The sequence below is a fragment of the Tachysurus vachellii genome, chromosome 25, assembly GCF_030014155.1.
Source record: "Tachysurus vachellii isolate PV-2020 chromosome 25, HZAU_Pvac_v1, whole genome shotgun sequence".
NCBI lineage: Eukaryota > Metazoa > Chordata > Actinopteri > Siluriformes > Bagridae > Tachysurus > Tachysurus vachellii.
Genome location: NC_083484.1, coordinates 4260553 through 4270000, shown reverse-complemented (window position 1 = coordinate 4270000; position 9448 = coordinate 4260553). Strand labels below are relative to the sequence as shown.

General features: G+C 39.4%; 1 protein-coding gene across 1 annotated transcript in view; it reads right to left on the bottom strand.

The window, feature by feature from the left end:
• The window catches only part of LOC132840451 (contactin-associated protein-like 2), a 116830-nt gene that overhangs the window by 15267 nt on the left and 92115 nt on the right, over positions 1 to 9448 (bottom strand). Inside the window, exons 14-15 of the mRNA XM_060862109.1 lie at positions 5304 to 5460; positions 4856 to 4983 (exon numbers count right to left, since the gene is read on the bottom strand). Of these exons, the coding sequence (XP_060718092.1) occupies positions 4856 to 4983; positions 5304 to 5460 (285 nt within the window). The remainder of the gene's footprint in view (positions 1 to 4855; positions 4984 to 5303; positions 5461 to 9448) is intronic.

Genomic DNA, 9448 nt, shown 5'->3' with positions numbered 1-9448 from the left:
CCCAACACTCCTGCTTTCTTCTTCTTCTCCTCCTTCTTCTTCTCCTTGTTCTTCTTTTTCTTCTACTTCTTCTCATTATTATTAACCCAAACATTCCAAGGTTATTTTGTAATGCTATGTTTAAAGAACCACAATAAAATTCTGCCTTAGCAGTTTCTTGCATAACTCACTTTAAGCAAGAATTATACCTTGGTTAAAAAAAAAAGCCATTAAACAGTCATTAAAATCCAAATATTATATACTAATTACAATAAATGAATGAACTCTAATTAAGTAAAGGGAAATTAATAAGGCATAAACACAAAGCAAATCTAATTAATCAGAGTAGCTGCTTTGCTTCAAGATAAAAAAAAACAACATACTGCCATATTGTATATAACGATATTTAACTTAACATCGACAAATGAGAAGACAGAAGACTCACTTACATCCTGCGTGCGATAAAACACGAATAAAAAAAATTGAAATAACTCTCTATTCTGTCCTGTATACGTCTACGTTCGTTCTACGCCTCTCGTTTATTTTTCCCAGCTAAAAAAAAAGAAGTGTTTCCTCTGATTGATCTTTCACAGAGCCAGCGTAAGTCTTATAAGGGCCTAAAGCAAGGGATTTTAAATGAGCGAGACATTGACTTCTGAGAGCAGAGCCTGAGGTGGGAGGATGTACGAGCGCAGACGCTTTGTGCTCTGTGGAATTTTAGAAGAATCCTAACTGCAGATGTGAGTACGACCGAGAATACTAACAGACCGGAGAGTCAGACAATTCTACAGACATAAATGTAAATAAAGCAGGAAGTGAAATAATTCCATGTCAGAGAATGAAATTAAAGTGAACGGTGAGAGAATAAACTCAGTGATGAGCTAAATGAGCAGAATCATGAGTCTGAAGATGGAAACGTTCCACTCCATGTGCAAGAAGTCTATTGGTTGTTTACTCTAATGTGTTTCGCCTGTTGTGTGGCTCAGCTTAACTCTTTTATTTTATTTATTTGTTTATTTATTTATTTGTTTAGTTGACAATTGAAAGTCTTTGGCATGTCTGACTCCACAGCGATGGTTAATATGAAGCTCATATAAAAAGTAGACGCTCAGGGCTTTAAGATTTCATTTTATTTTTATTAAAAGTATTTTATTTTTTATCTAGGGTTATGAAAAAAGTTCCAAAAATAGAAAAACAGTTAGTTTTTCAATGCACAAATGTTTCTATCTTATAAGTAAATTGTGATATCCAGAGCTGATCCTGACCTCTCTTGGGCCCTAAGCAAAATTCTGCTAAGGGGCCCTCCTACCTGACCCGTGAGCCATGCAAACCACTCACTCACTCACTCATTTTCTACCGCTTATCCGAACTACCTCGAGTCACGGGGAGCCTTCACCTATCTCAGGCGTCATCAGGCATCAAGGCAGGATACACCCTGGCCGGAGTGCCAACCCATCGCAGGGCACACACACACACTCTCATTCACTTACGCAATCACACACTATGGACAATTTTCCCAGAGATGCCAATCAACCTACCATGCATGTCTTTGGACCGGGGAAGGAAACCGGAGTACCCAGAGGAAACCCCTGAGGCACAGGGAGAACATGCAAACTCCACACACACAAGGCGGAGGCGGGAATCGAACCCTGACCCTGGAGGTATGAGGCGAACGTGCTAACCACTAAGCCACCGTGCCCCCTCGTTTGTTTATACTGATACAAAATGTCTGTTAAGCAGAATGAACATCAGTTTTCTGGTAAAAACAGTACATTAGCTTTTTGTTTTTTTCTGACTCTACCATGCAAGTCCTTGTACATGATCTGTTACTATAAAAACCTTAAGTGTATTAAAATAAACAGATTTTTTACTTGTGACTCGCCTTTCTATTACCATCATAGAAAATAAAGGCAAGATTTTCTGACCAATCAGGATCGAGACATTTATAGCATTGTGGCATAATTGTATGTAAGTAAAAGATCTTCTTTAATTGATTTTTTTTAGCTGTATGTATTCACCTTTAATATCCAAGGAGATAAAAAATAAACCCAGAGATGGCGGAGATTTCCTGTGGAAATATTAATGGAATTAGACCATCTTAGAGACTCTGCTAATGAGAGACCAAAGTGCTTCAATTCTTTCACATTCTCTAAAATGTCAAGCGTATCATATCTATCTCCCTCTCTCTCTCTCTCTCTCTCTCTCTCATCTATGGTCAAGCATGGCAAATGCATATGAAGTCCTCTATCTACCACACTGTTACAAATGTCCCCTTAAAGTGTGTGGTGTATTTTCCTGCTCCTGTATTGACATTGACTACTCTAATGTGTTCACCTGTTCTATGTCTCACCTTATTTAATCTGAATCTTTCCATTAGGGCCATTTCAAAATCATTAAGATTTGATTTCCTTTAAGATATTTTGACTCTTCCTCCTCTACTGACTTCTGATCATGGATTAACCTTGTGTTGTAATTAAATCTGAATTAGCGGAAGCTAACAAAAGCTAGTCAATAGAAACACTGCTTTGATATTAAAACGATAAACAGACATGTCATACTTGACATCTTTCAATTCTGATTAAATATAAACTTTTCAGTAACTGTTGTACACATCTGGAATATAGATAATATACTAATAATATGTTAAACACCAACATTAGCCACTGTGAGATCTCCCGAACTGATGAAAAAGCCAGATAGTGACTCAGCTCATAAAATAGTGAGTTCTGTAACTATCCATGAGGCATCATCAGGAATAATTAGTGTCCAGTTTCTAGACATGACTCTCGTATTAGCCCTGTTTACCTCTGCCTGTTTTATGGCTCTTCTATGATGATTCACCCAGATGGACTGTTATGCAAGTTTACCAGATGGCACTTGTGCAAATGGCTGCTGGAAAGAAAGCCATTAAAACACCATGAAGGGTCTGTTTATTTTGAGTTGGCTTTTATTATTACAGCGAGCTGACCTTCAAACTGGGAAGAAATGATCATACTAGAATAAAAGTGGACTAAGGAAACTAATCACTACTAACCACCCTTCAGGTCTAAAAACTCCCCAGAACATAATACGGCCTCCGACCTGAACAACATGCCACAGAGCGCACTACCTAGACTACTAAGCACACACACAACCCTGTTCTTTAATCCCCACAATCCTTTATAAGAGACTTTCATTTCTGGCTGCAAAGAAAAAGGCTCAGCCTTGTCCAGTACACCTAAGCAGTCACAAACCTTACTGACCTTGTTTTGTGATTTCTAGATTTGTTAATGGTGTACGTCATTAACACTGTTTATCTGTCTCAGTCTAATCTTTATGACATCGCCTTATCAAAACAAATGCATTAACACAAACCTGTAAACCAATAACACAAAGCAGAAATGACTCTGAGTAAAAGAAAATTAATAAACACCTTCTAAATCAGTAGAATTCATTATGTTGTTATAAAGCTAGCAGTATCTCAAGGCTACAACATTTAAGGATTAGCTGATATTGTCTTTGGGTTTTTAGCGACAATTTAACAATTACAGGTGCTTATCAGGATAGTGTCAATCTAGCAGGGAAAATGATGAATAAAATATGTTGCTATCCAATTGAATTCCCCGAATTTCCCTTTGAGATCAGAAAAATTTCTACCACAAACTTCCTCTGAGTTCAGTTTTACTTTACGCTATAAATCACGAGGCCGTCGTCTGCTTGTGTCTAGCGTAATTGAATGCTTATCGGCTGCTGAGATTCTGAGACTCCGTGCCGTCTCTTCTGACTGTACACACAGAAGAAAGTCTAGTCTAAAATAACTATTACCAGCGAGCAGATAAGTGGAGTTTCTCAAGTGTTTTCCACACTGCAAAAGCTGAAAGTTCTCTCCATGTTACTCAATCCAGTTTAATATTTCTAATAAAACAATAAAGATGAAAACCACAATCAATAAATTCATCATGATTTCATCGTGAGCGTTAATTCAGTCTTATCGGTTGTTCTAAGAAATTAAAACCTTATGAAAAATTAACAACGTGAGTAACTTTACATCTGGCCACCACACCGTTCACTGCACAGCACCTCCTTTATATAATACCTACTTGCTTTTAGAGTTAATAACAGAATACAGAACAATTATATTCCTATATCCATATGTGCAACCTATTCTTTCAATTATTTAAGGGCTTATAGTTAAGCATTGTACAGCAGTGAGTTCGAGCTTGAATCTGATTGGTCAAAAGGTGTGTGTGCGTTAGTTTAGTATAACAGCATAAATCAGAACGTAGTATCGGCTGTTACATGAATAGGTTAATATTAATGCGCTCATATTACTACAGTATTGTTTCTATAGCCTCACACCTCCAGGGTTGGGGGTTTGATTCCCGCCTCCACCTTGTGTGTGTGAAGTTTGCATGTTCTCCCCGTGCCTCGGGGGTTTCCTCCGGGTACTCCGGTTTCCCCCCCGGTCCAAAGACATGCATGGTAGGTTGATTGGCATCTCTGGAAAATTGTCTGTAGTGTGTGATTGTGTGAGTGAATGAGAGTGTGTGTGTGTGCCCTGCGATGGGTTGGCACTCCGTCCAGGGTGTATCCTGCCTTGATGCCCAATGACGCCTGAGATGCCTTGATGCCCAATGACGCCCCGTTACCCGAGGTAGAAAGTGAAGTGAATGCGTGAGTGAGTGTTTCTATAGCAACAGCTCCTACAAAGGGACTAGTGTAACTAAGTGCAGTGTTGTAAATAACCCTGAATATGAAAGCCAGTGGGAGGGGATGACAAAGTACTGGGATGTTATTGGTGATGATGTACCATGGGCCACAGAAAGAGAAAATCTTCCCTTCAAGCGCTGCATCTAATACAATAAATTAACGGTTTATAATGAACGGTTTAACTCACGGTCTCCATGACAGTGCAGAGGTCCCACCGTGAGCTTGGCATCTGATCCGGGTCGATTTGTGTCACCTACCGCTACCTCGCTCACTGGTAAGTGATCCTTATATACCAGAAGCCCTGAATCTTCTCTCCTGTAAGCAAAGAACATGTTGGAATAAAAGCAAACAATCAAAGTATAGAATCGAAACAGTTTTTTAAATGCATGAGAATCATAGTGAGGCATTTTTTTAGCATTCGTCTAACAACATAACAGATCTATATTTTGAAGTATTCTATTTGTCCTTAACAGACATTAATACAACCTATTATGGAGATAAATTAGCATCGAGCATATCGTATATTAATATCAACATTCATTAAACACAGCAGTTACGTTCTGAAAGTAACTGTATTATTGTTAGATAGATAGATAGTTCAAGCAGTGAATTAATAAGCATTGACTTGTCCTCACCACTGTTTCTGATCTGCGTCGCAGTTGCAATGGTGTTTGGGGTCGATGCAGTTGTGCTCGATGCCACAGGAACATTTCTGGACCCCCGGCGCAGAGCCACCCCAATAGAAGTGTTTTTCACTCCCTCTGCCAACCCACCAGGTGTACGGAGTCCCGCCTGTATGGACAAATTAAGATAGTAAGAGTAGAAATATATTCACATTGTACATAGTGTCCGTGTTGTTCATGGTAGAATTATCTATATTTTCTACAGTTTCAGGTATACTGGATATGTGATCGAATGTATTGCACACAGTAACCCAGTTAATCCATGTTCCTTCTCCAAAACTCGTCATATACCCTTCGTTTTATATCTGTGAGAAAGCATCCACAAGGTCTTCAGCTATGTGCAGCTATGTGCCCCAAAAAAACCCCACCAACTATTTGTTTGCTGATCTGCCATCTAGAGGAAAGTTCTGCTGTGTCTGGATAACAGCTTCTAACATCAGGCGGTCAGCTACCCCTTGGTGCTGCCCCATTGGGATCCAAGTAAAACCCACCTCCACACTGTACAGAAACTTCAAACCATTAATGGCACAAATGTCACTGCACTTAAACACCATTACTCTTGAGTTAGTGTCATTGCAGTTACGGCTTTGGAGTGCAACTGATATCACCAGTTTTGAGAACAATTAGTGAACAATTCTTTATTACTTCAACAAGAACGTTGAAAATTCCTGTTTAAACGATCATGATTTTCTTGGTTTAAAAAAATGCCAATAAAGGTATCAAAGTGAAAATCTTAATCACGTTATCTGATGTCACCCAGATAAGTTTGGTTCCTCTCAAGGTTCCTTCCAAATATTTCCCTCTCCACTGTCACCTCTGGCTTGCTTACAGTATATGGGATAAACGTAATACATTTGTAAATACTTAAAAAGTCTATTGTTAAAATCACTATACAAATAAAATTGGATTGAACCGAATGCACTCTGCTTTCCCTCTGTACACTTACCCCGTCGTTTCCCATAACCCCCACCTCCTCTTGCATGCTCCTTGTTCCTGTACTTTGTTATTGCACTTGTCGTTATTTATTTCCTGTCAGCTCTGTGTATGTCATACATATAGGTATCTTACACCTCAGGTCATTGTGCCATCTCATTGTGCCTTGAACACTGTATACACAGCTGTGATGACAATAAAGATCTTCTTGACTTGACTCAAGCTGTAAGATAAATAAAGTCTGCATCCTAGCTTTAATAAGCCTATAGATCCAGCTTTTTCCTCATAGTTATTGTGAGAGAAAATGTCCATGAAGTGATTAGCTAAATACTCAACACTTAGCAAAGTGTAAATCAGCACAGCAGCAGATCAACCTGAGGAATGGAGTCATCTTTATATCAAGCAATTAGCAGCACTTGCATTTGTTGCTTCAAGATAGAGCCTTTAATCAGTCCTTAACTAAATTAAGGACTGGTTTTCTAATTTTGTGGCATAGAGCTCACTGATTTTCATTCTGATTCATTCATTAGCTTTAGCATTAACGCAGCATAAGGTATGTTAATTAAAAAAAACAAAATAAAACCTTCACCACATTTTAAATAATCCATGGGGTGGAGTCAGAACTGATCTAGCTCCTCCTACCTAGACGTGGTGTGGCGTGGCATGTGGTTCGGGCTGAATGTGTCGTGTGCTGTTGTGTTGTTTTGTGTTCTACAGTGTAGTGTGGATTAGGGTTAAACTTGTAGTATTTAGATCAGGTCTAGTTCTTTCTGGACTTTAGGTTCTGAGGTGAGGACTTGAGTTGAGTCCTTTAGGAACATGTTGTAATTGAATTTCTTGAATAGAATAGAATGTCAAATATAAATTACAGCACAGTTCAATTCTTTCTTGCATATCCCAACTTTGGAGGTTGGGTCAGCCAGAAAGCATTAAGGGCCTTGCGCAAGGGCCCAACAGAGGCAGCTTTACAATGCTGGAGCTTGAACCCAGAAATATAGAAAGAAAAAGCAAAGAAAGAAAGAAAGAAAGAAAGAAAGAAAGAAAGAAAGAAAGAAAGAAAGATCTTTTCGATCTTTATTTTAATTGATTGTATTTTTTATTGTGTAATTTGTGTTAGGAGAATCCCTACAGGACACTGAGCACATAGATGTGTCCATCAGATCCGAACACAGCCTTACTCTCGCTTTTCCCATTTTCAGCTTTCTGATACATCAAAGGGCAAATGTCTCTCTATCACTCCACACTCCCTCATGACATTCCCTCAGGCTTCTGGCCGCTTTGAAGACGTGAAGTGAGTGTAAACAGGATATCCCTGGAGGTCAGGAAAGTTAAAAAAAAACAAACAAGCAAGCAATGACTTTCTGGAGAAAGCAGATGACAGCTTCATTTCTCCATCAGGAAGATCACAGAGGCACAAGCGAGTCCCTCAGAGGCTACATCAGCTCACTCATTGTTTTGCTTGTAATTCATTTAGGGAACTTCTCTCCTCCTGACCATCTTTAGCTCTACAGAGACATCCCTGCTACAGGAAGCGAGAGCTAAAATGAAGAGGCGGGCTTTCCTTCGGGAAAAGAAAGAGGACGGTAGATCGAAACTCATCCCATTGCATCAATGAGACTTGTCATGGTTCTTAAAACTAGACTGATGATCACACTCTGGAAACAGAATGGCATGTAATAAATGACTAATCACATGGTGCAAAGCGTCCTGTAGTGGACAACGCTGATATTGATTTAGTGCTCAGAATATACCCATATTTAAATGAGTGGGCATGGCCTTAGCTGGCCTGTGAATTCTTATTGAATTTCATAACGTCATCTGACCAGGTAGTGACTAAGAATGAACGAATGAACCCTATAAATGCATAGTTTTTTATTTGAACTTTTATGCCTTCATCAAACTAAACACCTTCCAATACCTTCCACGCCGTTGTCATTGCAATCAGAATATAGACAGACATCAGCAAATTAGAATAATCCATGATCGTAAATGGGTCAAACGCAAAAGACCAGCAGAAGCCAGGAAACAAGGAACAAAAAGAAACTAAGGCTTGGTCAGATACTTAAGCAAGGCTTCATGGTGAGACAAAAGAACATCAGACAAACTAATCATTGAAGATCTTAGAACAGGTGCACACATTAGGTATGAGAATAATGACAAATTAGGGGTGTAGACATGACCTACAGTAACCAAAGGGATATTGCAATATAAACAAAAAGATAAAGATATAGAAAGAACTCAAACACTCATGTGATGATAAAGTGATGCAATTATCTGTATTCATACATATTCACAGCCTCTCTTTGCTGAAGGTTAGCAAAAAAATTAAAATACAAAAGTAACCGAACAAACTCTATTTAACGTCTTTTTATTAACCAGTGATGTACAAATGGGAAAAAAAAATCATTCATGCTTTTATTTGCTCAGCTTTAACATCAAACATCTGCTGATCATTAGAGGAAGAAGTGCACTGACTGTCAACAGGACGCTTGAGTGAAGCTGACCACACAGAGAGGGATTGTATTAGCGAGACAGAGATTAGAGAGAGCATGCCTTCAAATAATTAAATGACAAAACACCAAACGCACTTTTATAGTCTGGCATGCACCCAAAATGGCTGAGCTTCTCACACCAGAGGGAAGGTACGCATACATTATCCAGGGAACCTGCTTTGCTCAGTTTGTTCGACTCCGCCCAGTAACGAATCTATCACCGAACTGTCAAAGCTAAGATCCGGTAGTGAACAGCAAACAAAGACTGAGGTGTAAGGTGAAGGATTTACACTCTTCCATAGTCCAGTGATCTCAAGTCCCAGTCAAATCAGACAGTAGGTGGCTGATGTGTGTTCTCCAGGGAGAGACACGTTTTTTTTTTTTGTCTGTTGACAGTTTGTCACTACAGTGACTTGAGGGAGAAGGGTGGACAGCTAAGGGAGAGAAAGAAACAGAAGACAGTGCGGAAAGAGAGGTGGTGTCAGTTACACGCAAACCCCTGATGTGACCCTGCAGGAGCAAAACCATCTGCCTCTCCACTTACATCCCACTCGCTGTCATGATTCAACTCAGTGGATTATTCCTCTGTCATCAGCTTACCTTTCTCCCCTGATACCCTGACCGGTAGCTGTAGTTTCAAAGCATTCCCTGGTGGAAGAGTTGATGCACCAG